General features: G+C 41.8%; 2 protein-coding genes across 6 annotated transcripts in view; one reads left to right on the top strand and one right to left on the bottom strand.

The window, feature by feature from the left end:
- Positions 1-7,319, bottom strand: part of WDR25 (WD repeat domain 25) — an 85,805-nt gene extending 78,486 nt beyond the window's left edge. Inside the window, exons 1-2 of one of the 2 annotated variants that reach the window (XM_044436186.1) lie at positions 7,202-7,319; positions 5,362-6,128 (exon numbers count right to left, since the gene is read on the bottom strand). In XM_044436186.1, the coding sequence (XP_044292121.1) occupies positions 5,362-6,063 (702 nt within the window). In that variant the 5' untranslated portion in view covers positions 6,064-6,128; positions 7,202-7,319. Of the gene's footprint in view, positions 1-5,361; positions 6,129-6,948; positions 7,020-7,201 lie in introns of those variants that run through there. The other variant, XM_044436185.1, reaches the window with a different exon arrangement.
- Positions 7,287-24,312, top strand: part of WARS1 (tryptophanyl-tRNA synthetase 1) — a 29,314-nt gene continuing 12,288 nt past the window's right edge. The window contains exons 1-7 of one of the 4 annotated variants that reach the window (XM_044436187.1): positions 7,355-7,419; positions 7,830-7,964; positions 12,046-12,253; positions 18,885-19,092; positions 20,662-20,770; positions 21,140-21,259; positions 22,610-22,792. In XM_044436187.1, coding sequence (XP_044292122.1) covers positions 12,140-12,253; positions 18,885-19,092; positions 20,662-20,770; positions 21,140-21,259; positions 22,610-22,792 — 734 coding nt within the window. In that variant the 5' untranslated portion in view covers positions 7,355-7,419; positions 7,830-7,964; positions 12,046-12,139. Of the gene's footprint in view, positions 7,420-7,474; positions 7,965-8,031; positions 8,097-12,045; positions 12,254-18,884; positions 19,093-20,661; positions 20,771-21,139; positions 21,260-22,609; positions 22,793-24,312 lie in introns of those variants that run through there. The other 3 variants (XM_044436188.1, XM_044436190.1, XM_044436189.1) reach the window with 3 other exon arrangements.

Genomic DNA, 24,312 nt, shown 5'->3' with positions numbered 1-24,312 from the left:
CCAACAATTCACATGCTTTGCCTTCTCAGCAGCCAGCTCATTGTAAGCACCGACCTGTCCTTAGAGCAAATTAATTTTGTGTTCTGTTCCTCCGAATTTATCAGATCCTTGTTTTAAAAGTAGGCTGAGGCTAAAAGAGCACAAATGAAACAATGCAGCTACAAATACTTGCCTGGGACATTTAATAAAAATATTTTAAATTACAAACATGCTTGTTAGTAACACAGAAAGAGGCTATATTTTTGGCTCATTGAGGCAAACTGGCAAGGATGTGTGGCTATTACCAGCTTAGAATTTCTGAAATCAGGAGACAGTGCAGCAGTTGAAGGTGGCCACCTGAGTGCTCCCAGAAGACTCTAGAGATCTTGGGATTTTGATGTTCAAGCACAACAGTGAATGACAAAAATTAAACTAGGTTGCCAACAAGTCATGGATTTCAAAAGATGATTTGCAGTGCAAGTTTTCTTTTAATGGATTTCAGAATGTAATTGTAAACTATCATCAGTCACATCCAACATCATACATATCTACTCAAAAAGTGTAAGCAAGTCACTCCCCTAAAGGAAGTACAAGTCCCACCAAATGAAGTACAAGTCAGTTGGATCTGACCACCTGTCCGATTCCCTCTAATATAGGAGCTTGTGGGTCTTAAGTCAGAAGACTGCAAGAGGAATGGAGAGCAGTTAGGCTAGAAGGCTAGCTCTGAAACCAGGATCTCAGTAGCTGCAAGAGCTACAAACAGCTGGATAAGCTAGGTGCTACACCAGCACCAGCCAGCAGCAACTGAGGGTCCTTATAGTACAGGGATATGCAACATCCAGGGGTCAGGGGACCACATTTCCTTCCCCCAAAGCACAGAAGGGCTGCCCCATCCCTGCTGCAATTACCACTACCACAGTGGCAAAAATCACTGTGACTTTACAAGGAAGCATGCATACTGCAAGTTATTGCAAAACCACCTCAATTTTTTCCAGTGACACCTGGGATTCAGCAAGCATTTAGAAAGAGGCTCATCTTCCAAGAAAATTGCACCTGATTCAGACTCTGGGACCTGGCAGGTCCTATTAACACCAATCCCACTAGTGGTTTGGAAACACTAATCAGACCATGACGATTATCCCCACTAAGACTAGACACTGTGTATCCTGTAAAGGAAAGAGACATTTTAGGAATGATGCTGATGAAATATCCTGTGCGTCTCCTCCTGGAGTCCCTTCTCCCCTGCTGAACGCAACTAAAAGGAGGCTGTCTTGGGCTGAAATTAAGAGCACATGGTGGGCTAAATTTGGACTATGTGCTGTCTGTTGTTCAAGAACCAGGAAGGACCTATATTGCAGGAATGTCACAACTTCTTTCTGTGTAATTATGGATTTAATACAGACATAATACCAGGAGAAAAACAGGGAAAACTGGGTCCATCCCTTCACTGTTAACAAGTAAAGCCAGAGAGAAGTTATTTGCAGGAGCTGTGTGAGTTAAAAACATGTAGAGTTTGATTTAGACCCCACCCAGAGAGCCATTTTGGATAAAGGGGTGGGATATAACTCTACTAATTATACATATAAATAAATTGATCTCCAGGAAGTGGGACCTGTCCAAGTAGCATGTTGGCAACACACATGGCAAAAGCCAGAAGAGTGCAGGATACCACTTCATTCTTGCATTTTCTGTCACCTCCTTTCGCCTCCCCCCCTTTTTTACCAGCTGTCTGCCAGGGAAGGGACAGACCGATAGAAGTCTGAAGGTATCACTTACCAAGGGGTTTTGAAATTAGGCTAAGAATTAGTGAATTTAGGACAGAAATCACAGCTTCACTGTTCAGAGGCATGCTTCTTGCTGCCTTTTGCTTTTAAAACAAATTTACCAGCTACCAAAGGACAAGGAATTTGAAATAATTATTCCACATGTCCCAACTATGGGAGGAAACATAATTTTGCTACTAAGACCACTACAAAAAAAAAAAGTCGCTCATGCCAGGATTTCAGAAACAGTATCATTTCTTAGAAATCTATCATTACACTGAGAAGCTGGTGTTTGTGGCTTCTGTTCTCACTATTTCCTCTCTCCAGTTAATTGACTAACTGAAAAGTAGAAAGGGAAAGCAAAGTCTTACTTTGATCAAACAAAAAAGTGATACTTATATCCTTTTGCAAAAACCTCTTAGGCTTTCACAAAAGTTACAAATGAGACATTAGGGAGTGGAAAACACATCATACTCACCTGAACATGTGAAGAACTAGAATTAGCAGCAGGATACCATAGAAGTCTTCCACGAAAACCTTGTATTGCATAGCAAACATCATTACATTAAACCTAAGAAGCATTTAAGTGGTCTAATTACAAGGCTAATGTATGAGCAGTCATTTAAAATCAATGCAAAGAAAGGTGCTTTCATGAAAATTACAGCCTATAATAGGTCACAAAAAGTCAGAGCCAAATTAGGACTTGTGTATTACTCCGTATGGTGAGATCTTTTCTTTTCTCTTTTAGTAATTCCTTCAGTCCTCAATTTTGAGGAGCAGCTGTTTCAACACATGAGTGAGCACAGCAAGTCTTTCAGTGGGCTATGTTTACTCCCACATTTACAATGCAGGGACAGGGGATTTGGGAGAAGCAACGGGGATGGAAAAAGGTGTGCTAGGTGCCTGTGAGGGCTATGAACTACAATATGAAATGACTGCAGCATGCAGGATGGTAGAAATTAGAAATTGCTTCAGCAACTTGGGAAAGCTACTGCCAATCAGAATAGAAATTAATTTGGCTGGATGGAAAAGAGATAGGAGAATTAGGGATGCCCAAGTTCCCCAAGGTTGTCCAAATCCCTCAAAGCTCAGTTTCAAAGGTATGTATTTTTTTCCCATTGACTAAAGTATGGAAGTGTGCATTTTTCTTTAAAAGGAACATTTTAAAGAACATTTTTAAAAACTTTCAAATCATTTTCATATATAACACAAGTTCAAAAGTGTCCCCTCTCAAAAATGCAATCCCATTCACATTCAAAAATACAAATGGGGCAAGCTCTGATCGTTTTCAAACAGAAATAATATTTTCGTAATCCCTAATCAGAATAGAAACTACTGGGCCAGATGGAACAAAGATGTAACTCATTATAAAGCACCTCTTTACTTTTATAACCAACCACAGCTACAGAGCTTAGATAGAAATAATGTAGACTTAAAGATTGCAATAAATGTCTCCTCAGGATGGTACAAGGGCTATCAAGATCTACCTTAATATGAACTGAGAAACTTTGATGATCTGATTCCTTGTGTCATTTCATGCTATGGTTTTAAGTTGCAAGGCTTCCCTTATCACCTTTACCTGGTGGCTCAAGGCATGTAGTGTTGTGCTGATAAGGATTATTTTAAAACATTACGGAACAGTCCACAAGGAATATGGGTGCATTACTCTGCCCTAGTAAAAGCAGCAAAACAGTCACAAATACTGTCTGCAGTGTCAGGGCTGACTTGCCCTGTGCAACTTCTTGTAAGAAAACAGAATCCATATTTAAGAACTAAACCTCATTCAAGGTAAAGGCTAGAAGGCATTAGCTAATCAGTATCACAGGGAATATATTCTCTTACTAAAGAGGCCTCTGAGTTTACCATGGCATTAATGCATACTTGATATCTTGCCCTTTGGTGGCTTCATGAGACCTTACAAGATGAACTATTTACCACTTTCTCTCACCAACAGGTCTTTCCCCACCCTACCCCTTCCAAGCAGATAAAATCTTTATTATGCTAAAGCCAGCCTAGCTTAGTGGCACAAAAGAAGAGTACTACAAAAGTCATTAGCAAAAGACACCAGCAAAATTAGAATACTAGAAAAATGCTGCCTAATAAAAAGTTGATTCGAAGCTGAATACTTCTTCTCCCTTCCCATTCAAAAGGAGTTGACTCCACTTTCAGAATGGTTCACTTGTACTTGTAGACCAGTCAGCTAGAATATCTGGCACTACTCTGTTGGTCTGCCTTTTTCATTTGATGTCCTCATTTGACTCAGACTAATACATTTAAGTCTGCCCCTCATCCAACTCCATGTGTTTAAATGAAACAGATATGGTCTGTTGCTCACCAGTCTCTTGGTTTATCTGTGGGCCTGTTGCACCAGGCATTTCAGCTACAAATTCCAATCCCCTTTTAAAATAGTCTCAGGTTGTTAATTCATCTACATTGATGGTTCCAGGTTCAAATCCTGCCATAATCAATTAAAAGTTACCAAGTAGCAGAGCTAGGAAAAAGCTTTGCACTGGCTAGACACTGCTGCGGCTTGAAGAAGAAACAAAACACCCCTTTCAGTGTAAAGACACTTCTGTAATTTAATTAGGTAATAATAACTGCATGCTTACATGATGCCTGCCCCACTGTGCTCCCATGAAATTTACAGCTGAGTAACCATGCCTCAGCTTGAGCTCTAAGTGTATTTTAATCACAGCCACCAGCTAAAGTCTATTCAGGTAACCATTTAAAACAGACCCTAAACAACCATTTAAAACTCAACTCCATCCCAATCATAGTAATCTGTGAACTATTGCTGTTGTGCCCATTTTACAGTTGAGGAATGGAGACTACACAAGGTCATTCCTCCAGGGTATACACAACTTGAGAGACAAGTTAAACTCAGGTCTCGGGAGTCTGAGTTCCCCATTTTTCCCCCTTAAAGGGTCAAGGGACCCCTCTCAAGCTCCTTCCCACCCAATTCTGAAATGTCTCCCTTCTTTTTCAAAGTGGGCTGGTTCTGATGCTCTGAGTATCCTCTTTTGGTAACCTTGAAACTGCAAAGCCCTCCTCTGCTTCTCCATCTGTACCTCCAAATCAGACAAGTTTATCTGAGGAGACTAACATGCAAGAGCTGAGCCCTCTCTTGTGTCAGCTTTGGGCAAGGGTGTACTTAGGGAACTGTGTTTCCTCTGTCAGCGATAACACAGATGTTACATTCAATCCCTCTGAACCCTGACTTGATACTTTGCAAATTCAAAACTGTTTCTGGATTCCCCCAGAAAAAGTGCAAAAAGTACACTGGGAAAAAATGTTTTTCAAAGCAAGGATGGAAAGGAGCTGTACTGCCCCACAATTCCCGTCTCTAGCCCCATCAACACTTTCCTTCTGAACTACTATTACTGGTGTCAGATATCAGCAGAGTCAGTCACCCTTCCCTCCTCTCAATTTCAGGAGCTCACTTCCATAGACAAGGACAGGAGTTCATAGTATTCATCAATACTGAGCCAAATGCAAGCAGTCACGGCTCATAGGGGCACATTATGGATTTCAGAAGCACTTGTTTTCCTCCATTAAAAGTATTAAATCATTTTTATTCAGAGGGCATGACACACACCGCATTCATTCTCTAGCGCATTACCTTGACAGTGCTATCCATAGATGCAGAGAGCAGCATGTGGCTCCAGCTCTCCACTGGGCACCATCGGACGACATTGACTGGACCGCTGTGATCAGACATTTGAAACACCAAGTTCCTAGGAATTTCAGTAACTCCATACTTGGATCCTATGTATGGCATAATATACTGGGAATGTTTAATGGCTATTTGATCATCTGCTGTACCAAGCTTGGTTGTACAACTTGTGCTCCCTTCACAGGCCTTTGCTTCATGAACTGACTTATTTTCCTGTCGCAGTCTCTTAGGAACATATGGTCTTAGTCCTTGTATGGTAACATCGGTGCCACCACAAGCTCTCTTCTGTGAGCTACCCTCTTTTTCAGAAGTTATTTTAGGTTTCGGCACAGGGCTCAATAACTGGTTAGGATGACTGCTTGCTATTTTCAAAGTAACAGGGTATAACTCTTTGGGATGTGTTACCATTGACTTTTTATAAGCCTTAGAGTGCTGAAGAGGGAGAACTTCATGAAACACATTTCTTCTGAAATTACCCATGCATTCCACAGGTTGGATTTTGCTATCAGAAACTAATTCTGATCCACCATAAGGCTGAACAGCACCCACAGCGGAATATGTTAGATTCTTTTCGCTGCTAGTAACATCTTCAGACTTTCCATCCTCTGTCTCAGAGTCCGAGTCATCATAAGCAACAAGCGAGTTCATTGAACCAGCTATAATAAAAATTCTCTAACTTCTGTCTTTAGATCCTTATGAGCAGCAACAAGTTTCTGCAATGAAAGGAACTGACATTGTAAGAAAATTCACTTTAAATAACTCAATTTTAAATCAAAGAAACCTAATAGGCTTTCTTATTTAGGCATATCTTCATCATTCAACATCAGTGTTCAAAAGTAAACACTTAAATTACCTCTGGTAAGCATTACTCAGTTAACAGTAACAAGCTTTGTACATTACAATGACCTACAATGCTGTTCCCAAGATAACTGATAATTATACAGCATTTTATGCAAAAAAAAATGCAAGCCCTTGTAGTGCCAATAGTGAATCACAGAACCTCTGAGCTGTCAAGTTCTAATGGATTACCCAGTCACAAGCTTGTGTCTATGTGCTGACACTACATTTAGTTTTCCATGCTTGCATCCAAATGTCACTAACTTAAGCTCCATTCATTTAAGTTGGAGAAACATTAAATACAACCCCTGAAAGCGGATATAAAGCTAGGGAAGAGGTATAAACAGACTCAAGCGAATTGATTGCATACACGCTGGATTTAGAAAGGTAAATTCAAGAATCGATCTGTTCATTTTATTTAAACGTATTAATTTGTCCTGCAAGCTCCATGTGATGGACGCCCCTCCTCTACACAGCTATTGTGTAGTTTAATTTTAAAAAAATAAAAAATAAACAGCTATTGAAAGTGCTGGAACCCTGTGTTCTTCGGTATCTGGCCGCCCTTATACCTATGAAAAAGGGACAGGTGGAGAATGTGCTTAAGGAAACCTCTGTCCACCTCGCACGGGCGGGGGCAGCTCTTGCGCTCGAAATTCACCGGGCCAAGAAAACAGGGCCCTCAGGAGCAGCTCTTACCTCTCACCCAATAAAGCTTTACAAGAAACAAGGGAGAAGGACCTAAACCGGGGTGCCTGCTGGGGGACCCATTTCACAGAAACACTTCCCCACGCCGCCTCCGCTCGCGCTGCTTCAGCGCTGCCTGCGTCGTAGGCGAGTCACGCTGGGACACTGCCTCCCCGGGAAATGCGAGCCAGCCACCGCCGTTCCTACCCTAAGCTGCCTTGACCTGCGCAGCGCCACCGCTGCCCCCTCCCACCACCCTCATCACCTTCGCCTGACGACACGCGGCTCTCCTGCCAGGCCTTCCCCCGCGTAGCCGTGCGATTGGCTTTCTCTCCTTGGTCTCCACCTCTCCGTAGTCGTCGGTTCCGGCCCGGGAGCGCGTTCCTGATCGGAAGGCGATGAGTGACGCACCGGCTTCGGCTTGCTGATGCAAGGCTGGCTCGTCGGAGAGGCGCAGAAAGAAGCGGCCGGTTCCGCAGACAAGTAAGGAGCTCTGGCGGGGAGTGGAAGGAAGGAAGGACTGAGGGCAGGGTAGGTCGGGAGGTCCCCCGTCCCCAGATCAGTTCAGCCTGCTTCCTCTCTTTGAGATGCCGCTTGTCGGCATGAGAGAAGCAGCCTGCCCGGCTATGGTGGTGAGTCCCAGTGGAGGATTCTCTTGCACAAGCCTTGTTAATCCAGCGCCTTCTACGCGTGTCGGGACTACAGATCCCATCATCCCCAACCAGCCTTGGAAATGATACCTTTCCGGCACACATGGAAGGCTGACTTACACGGAGGGGAAGAAGGCTGGTTTCATATGAAACTGTCGGTTTCCGCACACCCCGCCTAGAGGAACATGGTCACCTCTTTTGCCTGTGTCAAACATTGTACTGATTTCTTTATCCCTCCGTGAGGCTTATGGCCATCCACGCACGCATGCACAGACCACTGTAATCCACGCTGATGATGCCTGATACCTGCATAGAATTTTCAGAATGTTCAAACCACTTCGCATGTGTTACCTGGGTGTCCTTACAATAGCCCTATAGGTAAGTCAGTCTTATGATTGCAGATGTGTCTCGTGTGGGGCTGGGGAGACTGAATTTGACAGAAGTAAAAAGGTTTGCCTGGTGATGTCATGGCAGAAGCAAAATTCACATCAGATGCTTCCTGATCAGTAGGTAAATTAACTGCCATGATTTCACATTAGAATTTTACTGCCTTGTTGTTTTTTCCCTTCACTTTTCAACCTTCTAATAGATGGTGATAAAGATCAAGTTCCAGTCTCGCCTTCCAGAGGGAGAGGGAACAGGAGGGACTGTCATGGACTCAAGGAACATAGGAAGCATAGTTTGTCTGTCTACCTCAGTGCTGTCTATTGGAACTTACAGGATTTCTCTAGGATCTCTTTCCCATCACCTGTTAGTTGGAAGAGGACAATGCAAAGAACTGAATTTAGGGCTTTCTTCATGAAAGCACCTTCTTGGTGGTCAAAGCTCCTGCATCCAGGCTGGGAAAGAGTTTCCTCCCTCAGATCCTGGAAAGCTTCTGAAAGTCAGTGTAGACAATACTGAGCCAATTAGATTGATGGTCTGACTCACAATAAGGCAGTGTCTCATTTTCATTACCCTTATTTTATAATGAAGGGTCATCAGGCAGCAAACTATTTCTTCTGGGTGTGCTGACTCAGAACATCTGGGTTGAGGTGTATCATCCTTCCTCCAGCATGGGTTCCCAGTTCTTAGGTTTTTAATAACATACACGTGTCAAACAGACTTTACATGTTTGCTGAAGGAAATAACAGTATACACTAGTCATTTTTGTTGAGGAAAGAATGAAGCATCCCTTACAGACTGAGTTGTGTGCTACAAAATCCTAGGTTTAAAATGTGCCTCTTCCATAAAATCACTAAAAGCACAGTCCTATGCATATTTGGATATAAAAAGGGTCTACAACATTGGATGCTGAGAGATGTAGGACTTTTTTCTGTCTAAACATGCAGAGGATTGCACTCTAAGTAGGCTTAGCCAGCTCATTACCTCTGACCCTTGGTCCTTCCCCGCTCAACTGAAATAAGGGGATGGTAATACTGACCTTTAAGATAATGTATGAAAGTTGCTAATAGTTAGCAGTATGAACACTCAGTCTTATTATAACTTGTATTTCCCATGTCCAAGCTTTTCTTCTTATCTACTGGACAGCATTGGCTGGCTATGTATGTTAAACCTTGAGAGACTGATCTGCTTTTTGCTTTCCTCCTTGCCTTTCTGGCAGGGAGTGGTTGGTGATGAAAATTGGCCTCAGCAATCACAACAGACCTCTGAAGATATATGGTAGATGGCTATCTGTGTGAGCACTGTAGGTTTCTGATACTGAGGCCACCAGGAACCCTTTTAACAACAATTTATTTGCTAACACACATTTGCATAAACCCTACACCAGGGGTCTCAAACTCAACTTACCTGGGGGCCGCTGGAAGTAGAGTCTGGGTGAGGCTGGGCCGCATCAAGTATTCCACCGCCGCAGTGGTGGTGGGCCGCTCATCCCACGGCCGGCCCGGGCGCCGCCAGCACTTTGAAGGCCACAGAGCCCCTCCCCCATGCCCTGCCCGTCCCGGCAATTGGCCTGCAGGCCACGAGTTTGAGACCCCTGCCCTACACACTTGCCATGAGCCTCACAGAAGATTCTGAGAGTTCTAGGGTTTGTATCACATAAACTGGAAAGATCCCCAGTCCCCTACTATTGTTACATATTGCAGGGAATGATAACAGGGGAAGTTGTATTTTTGGGGCGCTTCTTGACTTTTATTGATTTTTCAAATTGAGTTTCTGATAAGCTTCAAAAGAGCCCCAGGGCTACCCAGCACACTGCATGAAAAATACTGCTACTTTTGTCTCCCTATAGAAGAATGGAGGATTATCTTTTGTTCCCAATTTAATTATACCTTGTAATACTTTGTCAACTCAGCATTTATTGATTTATCTAATGAACTGATGTACAAAGCTAATGCAAATCTCTTTATCTTATAAGCTTTAAAAAGTCAATTTTTTGTTCTGTAAAGAATAATCTAAGGTACTATTTTGTTTAAAGAGGAGCAAGAGAATGTGAACATCTGTGCAGTTAAATTGCTTCCTTTATAGATAAGCTTTCAGTTTTCCAGATTATCAACTTGTATGTGTTAAAAATTAATTTTCAGTCAGTTCAGGGATAGAGCAAGTTGCTTACGGAGAGGAAGAATACCCTTCCCCAATATGGAATTCTCCAGAATTGTTGGATGACAATTTTCACTACACACAACTAGCTTATCCAATGAGAATAGGTATATGGAAAGCATGTTGTGAGCTGGTCTCTGTTCCCCCAAACTCTCTCCTTCCCTTCCCAGCAGATCAAGAAGAGATGTTTCTAACTACAGTATTTAATTATGTTAACTACAGTATTTAATTACGTAAGGCCAGCCAGGATTGGCTTTGTGAAACACGGTAATGTTAAAGTTATTAGCAAGATACATCCATCAAGTTAATGAGCCTGCTAATTGTGGATTGAGTTCTGTCCATGTTAGAAGTTCATTCCAAACTGAATCTCACTCCTCCCTTCCCTACCAAACAGAGTGAGCGCCACTGTCAGGGAGGTTCAGACAGTAAGAATACTGGACATTACTTAGTTAGTTGCCTCTCTTGGCCTGGCATCAGGCATCTGGACTGATCAAGTCACACCCCTCCCCTTCTGACCTTCCCTGTTTACAGTGTCTCCTCCTGAACCAGAAGGAATCTGGTTCTCACTAGCAGCTTGGCTTAGCTCAAGGCTTCCTGGGCTTGGCATTTCTAACTATTCTTACATTGCCTCCTCTTCCAGGTCAGATTCAGAGTCTGAGATATCTGCCTTGGAATGCTGTATTTTGGGAGAAATGAGCCTAATCCCTATAAAGCTGCCTTACAGTGACTTGGACCACTTACCCACCTAGCCCACTATTGTCAACACTGACTGGCAGCAGCTTTCCAAGGTTTCAGGAAGACTTTTTTCTAGACTTGCCCAGAGATGCCAGGGATCGAACCTGGGATGTCTACATACAATGAATGTGCTATACCCCTGAGCAAAGTCCCTCTTATAGATGGTGGGAATTGTAGTGCAACACATCTGGAGGATGTCTTGAGGAAGACAACTGTAGACTCTCTGTTTGTAAAATTTCAGGGAATCAAGTATAAGGTATCTGCAAATGATACTTCAGAGTTAGTTGTATTTAATGCTCTGTCTTGCTTTAGAATAAGATGTGTGTTTTAAGAAGGGGATCCACATTTGGTTCTTTTCAGCAGTGTAATCAACCTTAATCACATTACCCATTGGAAGAAACAGGCAGTGAAAGGAGAAAGAAATAAAAGCGTCCAAAAGCTAACGTACCATCTGAGCTTGGCAGAAATATTAGTGATAGTGATCAGCATTTTTCATCAGTTTAGTGAGCCCATCTGAAAGACAAAATAGGGCTAAAAATTGCAAATGTACCTTCTCTTTTCTTCATTCCAGAAGTAGGCATAGTATAGGTAAGTTTTCTGTTTCTCTGATTTCTTGAACAGGTAAAATGGCATCAAAATGACTGGCAGAAAAATTCTAGCAGTGATTGGAACTGAAAATAGATGTTGTGAGAATAGATTTTTAGTGCATTGGTGGTGATGGTGGAAGAGGAAGAGCCATTACATAAATTTTTGCTTAAACTCAGTTGGCTACTGCAAAGCATTTAGTGCCATAAAGATGGCATATTGATGACTAAAACTGAATTCTCAAGAAAACAATAGACCCCTGTGAATTTTTGAATATTCAGCAGAAATCAGTAATGAAAGCTTACTAGGGAAGAATACAGTTCCAATATCTGAGCTCTGTAGAAAAGTCAGAATTTGAGGAAGTATGATCATGAATATGGATACAATTTCTACCCCATAATATGCCAAGCTTATTTCTTTATTACATTTTGATTCTGTCCAATAGCCAAAGCTCTTTGGATTGTTCATAACAATTAAACTATAAAACGCAACCTGAATTTATATCCATTCCATGTGTTTGTGCATAAGAATAATGTTTGAACAATGCAGTGTTGATAAGAATAGAAAATGAAAACTGGCAACATCTCTTATCTTCCAGAGTCCTCCAACCTGTTTTGATATTTCTGGATAAAAGGAAGTTAAAAGACGCACTTTAAAACTGTGAATACAAAAGATCCTCCACACTCCTGAGAATGGCTGATGTTCAGAATGATGGCTTTTGCTCTCTCAGTCCACTTCAACTCTTTGAAGAAGTAACTGCACAGGGAGAAAAAGTTAGGTCATTAAAAGCTGAAAAAGCACCAAAGGTAAAATTTCATTTGCTGCACTTTTATCAATGTTTTTTTAATATCCCAGTAAGAGCATTCCTTCTGTAGAATCCAGTTATACGAACTTCTTTTAAAAACATAATAATAGTAATAATAATAATAATAATAATAATAATAATAATAATAATAAAACTAAAGCTCTGCAGTCTCATATATTACCTACCACGGCCTTCCTAAGCCAAGTCTCCTTCAACTCTTGTCAGCCCCACCTACCATGGCAAGTGATCAAGAAATCTGGGAGTTGAACTTCAAAATATCTGAAGGGTAGAAGGTTAAAGAAAACCAATCTACAGGCTTCTTACATTTTTAGTGTACTGATCCAACACAAATTATATTTACTACATTCCCCAGTTGGGAATTATACATAGGAGGTTGGAGCTAGAATGTTGCTTCCACAAATGGAAAAACTCCATTCTTGGACGGGATTGAGAGTCAACAGTTTCCCACTAGAGCAGGAGTCGGCAGCCTGCGGCTCCAGAGCCACACGTGGATCTTGAACCCCTCTGCTGTGGCTCCGTTGCTCAAAACACACCCCGCCGGCACAGCCGCTGATCTGCTCGAAGCTCCACTCAGGAACTCAGTGCTAGCTAGTTAAGTAAATCAGCTAGTTAAGTAAATCGCTACATTCCTCTGCTAAACAAGCTTCCTGCAGGCTCTCATGTTACACGAAACAAAATGCTACTGAAAAGATTCTCTTTTCATCTCCGGCACAGCCACTGATATGCAGACCCTCCCCGATTTACTGAGCTCCCCCCCGCCCATAAGCCAACCATGAATAAATCAAAGAAAAGAAGTTTCTGAAGAAAACCAAAAGTTTAATGATACGTGGGTAGATTCATTTGCTTTTACTGCTGGCGAACTTACGGGGTTTGCTGTTTAATGCATGCAGCCCTTTAGCACTGACTTTGACTCTTCAGGAAGCTGTTCTCCTATTCAAAATATATGAAAGGAGTCCTCCTAGTTTATAATGTAAGATTAAAAATAACCGTTTTTAGTGACTGAACAAGAGCTGCAGCTAAATCATAATGAAGATATACATAGCATTAAGGTAAAAAATATATGCAGTGTATTCTTCATTTTAGATGTCAAAAGGGTTTTGCAGCTCCCGGTGTTTTCTTTTGGGTGGGAAACAGGTCCAAATGGCTCTTTGAGTGTTAAAGGTTGCCGACCCCTGCAATAGAGGAAGGCAGACAAGGCAGTTTTCATTTACTTCCCCCTGCGATTCCCACACCACCTCCCAAACTGTTCTAGAAGTTCCACTAAGCCACAAGACCAGCTTTGCAGTGGAAATCATCTCCATCCCTGTTTTTCCAGCAGGAGTGTCTTTTCACCAGAATTCCTTTCACAAGAATTTTGGATCCAACCCAATGTTTTGTTCGCCCATTGATTTTCTCCCTTATCTATATCTGTTTGCCTTCTCATACTTTAGAGAAGTATGTTATTTTAATACTACCAGTTCTACACATAGATTGAATGAAATAGAAATGAATCAAATTAAGAATCTTCAGGAAATTTGCTCAGGATGCCATCTGGTGGGATGTACACGTGATTTCTTGCAGGAAGATTCAGGAAAAGAGATCCATATGCCAAAGCATTTATATGGCCAAGACCTGCCATGAATTACCACCTTTCTCCCCAGTCCTGGCCAATGTTGCTTTCCCTTTTTCTGTTCTAGAGTTTATTTCCAGAGTTTGCAGTGTTTACATTATTGATGGATTCAGTTAATTGAATTTGAAAGAGCAGTCCAGTGGCCCCTAGAAAGCATGGGGGATCAGGAAGTTTGAATTTCCAGCTTTGAGGCCAGAGATAGTGCTCCAAACTTAGAAGAAAGAATTGGAGATCTAATCCCCCTTCCCACTCACAGCTGTTGTGGCAGGAAGCACACTGGCTATGCTGCAGTGGTTAGAGAAATTACCTCAAAGAGGAAGAAAAGCAATATTTTTGGTGGACCTGGATGGAGAGGCAAGGGTGTGAGTTTTCCTGAGCCTCTGCCAATATACTTTTCTACCCTCTAACATACCTTCTCTAGATGGGAAAGAACCCTTTCTAGTGAAGAATGCCAGATGGGAACATGGGGAGGCAAAGATCACCTTTGCCTCTTGTGAATTGGGCAACATCATTATCATATTTTATTGCTTTTAGCCAATGGCCTTTGCATAAAATTAATACAAACCCATTAAAATACCAAAGGTAGACATAATGCATATAGCAAATAGACTTGAAAAATCTAAGAAATACCATTAATCCATATATAGTAAATAAAATCATCTTTTTTCAAATTGATCAGTATGTCTGCTATATATTTATTCCTAAACTTCTTGGCAACAGTTTCAAGGAGAGCTACATGCCAGGTCATATATTTATCTATGCCTATTAAAAGATTTTAAAAAATCATATCCAAGAGACTGACTAGAAAAATTTAAAGTTAAGTGTCTCTTTGTATAGGGGTCAGCATAAAATGAAACAAACAAGATCCTCTGGCTCAGGGCAAGCACCAATACAGGTACACTCATGTACCTGGATACCTCTGTGCTTTCCATCTCTATAAATGATTCCTGTCATATTTAATCATAACACTATCATAACTCAGTTGTGCAGATGTTAATTAATCCATGTGTTCTTGAGCCTCTTTGCATTTACAGTATAATGTGGTTTTTAGAAGCAACCTCCTTTGTTTATCCCTGAAGGACATTTTTCCATATGTCTAATGAAATTTCTGTATGATGAATCAGTAAGAGACCATATTTAACCTGAGGTTGAGCAGCATGATATACCCAGTCATTAACAGGAAATTCATAGGTCATTTCAATCAGACATTTTAGGTGCTCTAATGTTGTCTATCTGTTGCACCTTAAACTAGTAACATAAACTTCTTTCATCTATTTGACTCTGCCTATTCAATATATAGGTCTTTAATGTAGCCATAGCAGATAGAACATCTTTAGGTAAATCTCTCAGATCTTTTAAGAAGTAATTCTGCATGGATTCTGAATCTGAAATCTTTGAGATCCCTCAGACCTCTGCCCCACATAGAGTTTGAGCCATTGTTTTGGCATTAGAAAGAGAGAAAGCTAGATTTACCGATTTTCTACTTTTAAGGATAGCAAACTGCAGAATGGCTTTGGCTGGTTTAAAAGCTTGAAAGTTAATATTTGATAAGTGTACATTCCAAGAGGTTGTTTCTGAATAAACCACTCTCGAATACTTAAATACTTTCACTTATTTTGTGTTCATCCAGTGGCCAGATCACCTCTGCTACTCCTTCCACCCTGCCTAGGAGGGCCTTACAATCTTTGATGGTGCAACCTATAGGACCGCACCCTAAAACAATATAATTCATTAAAAGCATACCCCCAGTGGATTGGACAACACTGTTTTTAATGGACTATATCAAACAGTGCCCACGTGCTGGAAAAATGTACACTGCTTGCAAGCAGATTCCCTGCAGCCCCCCATATGCCTCCCAAAGTTGTTCTGGAAGGGTTTATTTATATTTATTTAAAACTTTTGTATCCCGCCCTTCACAGCGTCTCAGGGCAGAGATAGCATAAATAAATAAGACACAGCATCACAATAATATATAAAATCAATGTTAAAAACATTTAAAATACTGGGAAAATAAAAAGGGTTTGGTCTGGCACCAAAATGAAAAAAAGCGTTGGCGCCAGATATACCTCTCTGGGGAGCCCATGCCATAGCCAGGCCGCCACCACAGAGATGGCTCCTCTCTGGGTAGGCACTCTTCTGATCTCCCCCAAAGAGGGCTCCTGAAGAAGGACCTCTCCTCCAGATCATACAGGCCAGGAGGCACTCCTTCAAACATCCAGGTCCTAAGCTGTTTATTCAAGTAAGGGTATAGTTGATGGATCAGCCGAAGCTGAAGGAAAACTCTCCTCACCACAGAAGTCACTTGGAACTCCAGGGATAACTCTGCATCGAGGAGCATTCCTAAACTATGCACCCTGCCGCTTAGGAGGAGCGCAAGTATCCAGAACAGGCCAATGATCACTTGCCTGAAGAGTTGAACCAGCTACCCACAGGACCTCCATCTTGTCTGGATTAAGTCTCAATGTATTGGCCCTCATCCAGCCCATCACTCCAGCCAGACACTGGTTAAGGACATCCACTGCCTCACCTCGATCAGATGTAAAAGAGATAGAGCTGGATGTCATTAGCATATTGATGACTCCTCAGCCCAAAACCCCAGATGACCTCTCCCAGTGGTTTCATGTAGATATTGAACAGCATGGGGGATAAAATGGAACCATGTGAAACTCCATGGCATAACTGTCATGGCACAGAGCCATAATCCCCCCAACACCACCTTCTGGAATTGGGCCACCAAGTAGGAGCAGAACCACTGTAGAGCAGTGCCTCCAACCCCCAATTCTGCCAGTCTATTCAGGATACCATGGTCGATGGTATTGAAAGTCACTGAGATGTCCAGGAGAACCAAGAGGGACACACTCCCCCTGTCCCTCTCCCTGCACAGTTCATCATACACGGCAACCAAGGCAATTTCAGTCCCATAGCCAGGTCTGAATCTAGTCTGAAATCGGTCCAGATTATCAGTTTCCTCCAAGAGAGCTTGGAGTTGCCTGGCCACCACCCGCTCAGGCACCTTGCCTAAGAACGGGATGTTAGCCACTGGTCTATAGTTGGAGGCAATCTCTGGGTCCAGGGTTGCCCGTTTCAGGATGGGTCTGATCACCACTTCTTCAAGGGTGTGGGGACCTGACCCTTCCTTAGAGAGGCATTAACTACTTCCTGGACCCAAGGAACACATCCTGTCCTTGACTGTGGTGAGCAGCCATGAAGGACAAGGGTCAAGTAAACAGGTGGTGGGTTGGACTTGTCCACATCTTCAGGCCACAATAATTAAAACCTACCCAGCAAAGGCAGACCAGATGGCACTTTGGACACCTCCCATTCCAGGATCATATCAACTGTGGAGTCCAATTCATGGCTTGGAGGAGCCTTCAGAGCAGATTTGGGAAGTGCAGGAAGGGGACATAAGGGGAAGCTCCCTGCACAAGTCAAGTTCCCTTGTACCATATGGGTTGTAGCCCGATGTTAGAACCTAGAAAAGCCACAGTGTGGTGGCACCATCTTGAACAAGGCACTCCTCCTCCTCTCTTGTGACAGGAAGGAATACCATATTTTTCCATCTATAAGACGCCCCATGTATAGAATGCCCTGCACTTTTCCTCTGAGCAAGCAAGCTGCTGCCATGCGCACACGTGCCGCCTCGCCACCCCCCCAGCTCACCTGAGATCACGCCAGTCTCCCCGCCCCCCGAGCACGCCTGCGGTTCTGCTTTAAAGCAAAAATGTTCTTAAAGGCATTCAGATTAAAGATGTGGTGAAAGTATTAATCTTAAGTGCCTGTCTCATTCATCAAATCCCTCCTCAAAACTCAATTTTCCCACAAAGGCTTTGTCCTTTGGTTTTCCTCTGCTACAGAATTAAACCCAAATACATGCAGCTACACCTATTCTCTACTCCTCTGTTGTAGCTACCTTTGCGAAAATGGAGATTAGAAGCTCACTGGGGCACGTACCTGTCTTTTTGCTAACATTACTCTGTATTGTGTAATATGTACCAACAGCACTAAATACATAATAGTTTAAAAACTTTTATATTTGGAAGTCAGCATCACTAATTTTAATTCAACTTATTTTCAAACATATATGCTTAGGACTACAGCCTTGGGCTACTAGTTGCTGAACCTCTCTTATAACCATTGGGTACTGCTCCTTGAAAGCAATCCACGTATTTTCAGGTTACTGGCATCCAACGCTCCACTTAATGATAATGGACTTACTAGAATATTTGAATTTGAAAAAATTATGGAAAATGTACATAGAGTAAAATGCCTCAGGGGTGGTGGGAATTTGCACTGGAAAATTTTCTGATGCACTAGAGTGTGTGATTTAGTTTAGTGTGCTTGTTTGTCTTGCATTTGGTAAATACAGCTAAAAGAAGTACCCCAGGTTATTTTTCCTCCAAAAGGCATCTTAAGCCATGGGTCCTCAAACTCCCTGGAGATGGTCTCTGAGCGAGCAAGCCGCCGCCATGCATGCCTGATGCCGCCTCATGCGCACCCGATGGCACCTCACCAGCCTGCACCCCAGGCACCCCCACCTCAGTCTTTCAACTGGCTCCCTATTCAAAAAGTTTGAGGACCCCCATCTTAAGCTTTTGTCCTGAAATGTCTGAAGGGGAACTATAAAGCACACATAATGTGATGTAAATTGCGTATACACTCATAGAATAGTAGAGCTGGAAGGGGCCAATAATGCCAGTAGAGATAGGTAAATATTTGTACTCGTTTTGCAAGTGGAAAAGGGAAACCGAGACCTTGAATGACGTGCTCAAGGTTACACAAGCAGGTTGTTTGGCCTGTTTACAAGGTATTTTGGTAACCAGCTACTTCATCACCCCCTCCCTTCCCCTCCAGCATATAATTCATGAATACTAATATGCACACTTCTCTTCAGGCATATTAAATAGTTCTTATTCTGTTTAACTGTACATAAGTAGCTAGAAGGCCAGATCTCTAAATTTTATTAACATGAGCACTGTTTTGTTTTTTTCATATTTTATTCTAGGATGAAATTGATGCAGCAGTTAAGTTATTATTATCATTAAAACTGAGCTACAAAGCAGCAACAGGCCAAGAGTATAAAGCAGGTTCTCCTCCAAGTGATTTCACTCCAGTTGGTAATGGTCCAGGCAGTGCTGAGGAAGAAGATGTTGTAGACCCTTGGACAGTACAGACCTCCAATGAAAAGGGGGTGGATTATGATAAGCTCATAGGTATGTGATGCTTTGGCCGCATTTTAAGCAATGATTTTATCAAAAAAGTGCAATTTACATATGTGGGGAGCTTACAGTTTACTTAGATGTTGTTGATCATGCTAATGGGAGTTGAAATCCAGTGAACATGACATATAAAATTATGCAGTGTGTGGGGAAATACTAGACCCCATAGAGGGCATCCCATGAAGCTGAATGTTGGGAGATCCAGAACAAGTAAAACACAGTGCTTTTTTCATACAGCACATGAGCTGTGGAATTTATGCCACAAGGTGTAGTGATGGCCACCAACACAGACGGCTTGGGGGAGGTTATCTATTTAATTATTTTATTTACAACATTTAGATACTGCTCCACACCTAAATAGATTCCCATGAAATACACAATAAAATAAAACACTATATTAAAACAGAATTATCAATAAAAACCATGACTGGTCAGTCAGAAAAGACTTCTTGGAGCAAGGAAGTTTTCAGGAAGTGCTGAAAACAATACAGGGCTAGTCCCTGCCTGACCTCCAGAGTCAGCGAGTTCCACAGATAAATGTGTGCAAGATGAGGCTATCAGTGGCCGCTCCCTCTGCCAGCTATATATTGCCTACAGGATCTGTGTGCCAGCTGTAGGGGCACCAAAGCAGAAGGGTACTTTTGTGTTCAAGCCCTACATGTGGGCTCCCTATCGGTGCCTCTGGTTGTCCACAGTCCAAGCAGAATACTGAGTAAATTGGCCTTTGATCCAGCATGACTCTTCTTCAGGTGTCTGGTCCCCTTCGTAAGGTTTGCTTGAAGGCTCTGTTCATTTGCTGTCTGCTACATTTTTGTCATCAATTAAAAGCACTCAGAATGGCAGAGTTCTGGGCTCAAGGAGCCCTTTTCAGTACCCAGTTTCATGAGACCGTGAGTTGCAGAATACCAGTAGAATATTGGAAAGATGAATGTCTTCAAACTGTGCTTACGGTGATTTCTAAAGGCATCCCATTAGCCACTTTGGAAAGCAGGATTTGATCCATATGTCCTTAAAAAAGAAAGTTTGGTAACCCCTGTAAAGCCTGTCCAACCGGGCACTATAGCTGCCTGGGGCATGCTGGGAGTTGTAGTCCAACTCATCTGGAGGACACCAGGTTCAAGAAAGGTGGCAAGGAACAAAGATCTTAGTGAGAAAAAGGTGATATAATGAGAAGCATTTGTGGAAGATTTTTTGTTTCTAGGGCTGCAGTTGTAAACATGCTAGCTCAAGAATGTGGCCTTATTGACCTAAGCAGGGCTTGCTCCTGAATAAGCATCCTAAAGGTCCAAATATACATTGAAAAGCTTTTACTAAAATATGAAGATGAAGTAGCTTTGTTTGAAAGGAGGATCTGGGTATAAAGAAGAGTATAAATTTTGTGCTTGTGCACATGCAGGCATTTCAGCATCTATAACACATGACTAGCCAAGATATTTTGAACAATTTTCCCCACTTTAATCTTCTGTCCAGATGTGTGTGTTTTGTGTATGCACATATGATTCTAAGCTGTATTGTTAATTCTATGATAAATACAATTTGTTACCCATTGTTGGTTGTCTTCAGTTCGATTTGGTAGCAGCAAAATTGATAAAGACCTCATCAATCGAATAGAGAGAGTTACAGGCCATAAACCACATCACTTCCTACGCAGAGGCATCTTCTTTTCTCACAGGTGCGTAATTTTATTGATTTGTGTATTTGCTTGTCTTTGCAAATAAGAAAGAGCTATTCTGTGTACTCTTTCACACATTCTCCTCTTGTGCTATGTGGTGCTCAATGCTAGAGCAAAATCTAGCTTTCGTGAGGAAAATGTAGAGAAGCATCCGATATAGTGATTTATATTACAAACCTGAAATGCCTTTCTTTTTCCCACACCTTTGTACAACTATCATGATAAAAGCTATCCTTTGTATTTTAAGGGAAATGTTAGAGTTACAAAAAATGTCATCCCTATTTCTCTTGACTCTTGTTCTCTTTTTGTTCTTCACATGATCAGGCTCTTTTTTCAAAAGGTATACCATACATCTTTTCTTTTCTCCAGAGATATGCACCAAATACTTGATTCGTATGAAAATAAGAAGCCGTTTTACCTTTACACAGGCAGAGGTCCCTCATCTGAGGCAATGCATGTTGGCCACCTTATCCCATTTATTTTTACAAAGTAAGTATGTCTGGTCTGCAGACAGTTCATTACAGTTCTTCTTTGAGAAGAGGTTAATGTCAATGACAAATACTTAGTAAACCAGGCTTTATATTAATGTATAGCTGGAAACAATTTGTGCACTTGTTGAAACAATGTGCATGGAGTTTCTGAGTTGGGAATATCAGCTTCTATGTTGTTACTGTTTTCCTTTAGAATAATTCTGGGAGATGTTTGTGCATTGGGAATTCATTTGCAGCTGAAAATGATGCTTAAAATAACCTCTGCAGTAGAGAATCAGTGGTTGTAATTTAGAGATCTGAGCTTTGAAATCTGAGATCCTTGAAAAGAAAGTTTACAAAAGGAGCCTTTTTTCTCTCTTTTTTATTCTCTTAAGAGAAATTTGTTATAAAATCACAAATATACAAAAACAGACAAAAGTGAATTCCTTCTGAAATAAAACCAAACTTGTCATTTCATATTAATAAGAAAGGGAGATACAGATAAACATTAGCTTGAAATTTACCTTTCGGGAAACATCAACTGTTACCTGTTTTTTCCGCAAACGTGTTTTCTCATACTTGATTTTCTTTTGCGCAAATATAAGTCAGTTCCATTGCCATGGTAATATCCCACATTCTGAAACTAAACAGTGCAAAAATATAATAGGGGGAGCCTGCATTTCTTTCAGTAAACAGCTTTTGCTTCCAGTCAGGGGCCATTTACTGCTATCTGTCTGCCGCTATTCTGTTGTCTTCTTTTTTTCCTTAATGGATTTTCAGCAGTAAGCAAAAAGGCAGAAGAAATGGTGACAAATGCAGGAGGATTATGAGTGGAAGGCAATGCTGTCTAGACCCTCTGTAAAATTCCATGGTGGAGGCAGAACAATACCAAGATAAAAGCCTTATCTGCAAGCGTCCTTGTCAATACTCAAGCCACAATGGATCAATATGACAAGAGTGTAATGGAAAAAGCATTTTTTCAATGATGCTGTGATATATCTAGATCACAGTGTGACTGCAGTGCTTTTCAAAAGGAAAAATTAATACTATTTCTCCAGACTTCGTTGTTTGTCTGGAGGAGGAAAAAGAGGGGTGGCACATTTTTTATGAAAGATGTGGCCCTCTCACCAGAACTCACCAAATAAATTCTCCCTGCAAAACAGGCCCATGCATCTTACCATATTATGGTTGCCTACCTGTTAACACGCATCTTTGCCACTGAGAAAATAATTCCGTAAAGAGTATCCAGGGAATCGTGAATAATTTAACCCTCGTCATACATTCCTGTGGAGATGACCTTGTTCACTTGTGATTGGATTAGAATCCACCCACTCCATGCACTTACTACATTTGTTTCTGTTTTTACTAGGTGGTTACAAGAAGTATTTAATGTCCCCTTGGTCATACAGTTGACTGATGATGAGAAGTACCTCTGGAAAGATTTGACAATTGAGAAGACTTACCAGTATGCTGTGGAGAACATCAAGGACATCATAGCCTGTGGATTTGACATCAACAAAACGTTCATCTTTTCTGATTTCAGTTATTTAGGGTACAGTTCTAAAATATTTTTGAAATGACATGATCAAAAGTCTTCTCATTAAGCTGCCCAACAACCATACCAAAATTTTGGGTGATGGGGACAGGGAGGGGGAGTTAATCCACTTTGTTTCAGATAACACTGTTCACACCAAGATACGTATCAGTTGCAAATATGACATTGTACAATGAACTCCTTGAGTTAAGAAGAGAGCAAAAAAGCTAATTATTTTTATTGTGGATGCCATGAAAAGTTTCTTTGTCACACAGTTGAACCATAGGGAAGTATTATATGTGCAGTTTTCATTTTAGTTCCAGTAGGGGGCACAATACGACCCCTTGAGGTTGTTTCAGCTTTGGAGGAAACAGCAATTCATTCAAAATGAAAACAGATCTTGAACTCTGTTGTGTTTCAGTATTTGGCTAGTCTCTGAGGAAGCTTCCTGTGGTCTTCCATAGAATTTTAACATTCTGGCATTCCAGGCCCAGGGGACATAAAATGTAATACACTTTGAGTCAACCTGTCTCTGCTTCTTGACAGTGTTATTTTTCTAAGGGCATTGGCCTGACATGAGGGTAAACCTCGCAAATAGAATAGCCTCAGTCACTGCCTGTCTTTGTTCTGACTTAATTATCTTCAGAGAAAAGGGCCTGAAAATTAAGACAATTTGTTTACAAGGGCCTGCTATGAAGCAACATCTAAGGTATGAGAAAGGAGTGATGTAGTGTATGCTTTGCATGTAGAGGATCACAAGCTGACTGCCTGGCATCTCCAGTGAGGGCTCGGAGCCCTTTTTGCTGCAAGCTTTGGAGAACCAGTGCCGGTCAGCATGGACCATGGAGTGGCTGAGAGGCTAAACCCAGCCCCCCCTGGCCCCCAGCCTAGCTCTTTAGGGCTCCCCTCTGCCCCAAACAAGATTTTTTTCAGTGGTTTCTTGGTTTTTGTGCAGATCTCTCCCATTCTGAAAGGCTCAGGTACTTCTGATAAAGATTGGTTAGCTTCAAGCCAAGATCTGCTGGTATTTTAGACTTGGCTTTTTTCATGTCAGCTGCACCTACTTCTAGAGTGGACCTTCCCTCTCAGGCAGAAGGACATCTTCCTGCACCCCTGTTGTAAACGGTACCAAGCTAGAGGATCCGGCTGTCTGCCTCCATATGAATTGAACTTCCTGTGTTCTGTGGCAGAGGCAGGTGGCAAGTCATACAGTTACGCTTTGCTAGACCTACACATGTTCTGTCTCTATACAGGCAGCAAGTGCCTCGTGAGCTGCAAAAGCGGCTGTGTAATAAGCATTCTGACTGTGTAGCAACAGGTTGTTTTGCCATTTGCTTGCAACTAATTTCTTAGCTGTTGTCAGCAGATGCCACACTGTATCACAGGGATCTTTATGGATGTTCTTATTAGGCCCATGTAGTGGAACAAATCGATGATCATTTATGCCAAAGTCAGACAGTAAGAAAATTGTTTGCAGAAATATGGCATTGCTCTAGCATGAGGGGGGTTTTTTAGTATGCTCCCACTTTGAGGCAAAG

Source organism: Varanus komodoensis, unplaced genomic scaffold, assembly GCF_004798865.1.
Source record: "Varanus komodoensis strain SLA01 unplaced genomic scaffold, ASM479886v1 scaffold3, whole genome shotgun sequence".
Classification (NCBI taxonomy): domain Eukaryota; kingdom Metazoa; phylum Chordata; class Lepidosauria; order Squamata; family Varanidae; genus Varanus; species Varanus komodoensis.
Note: the sequence above shows the minus strand (reverse complement) of the source record. Positions and strands in the feature narration are given on the sequence as shown.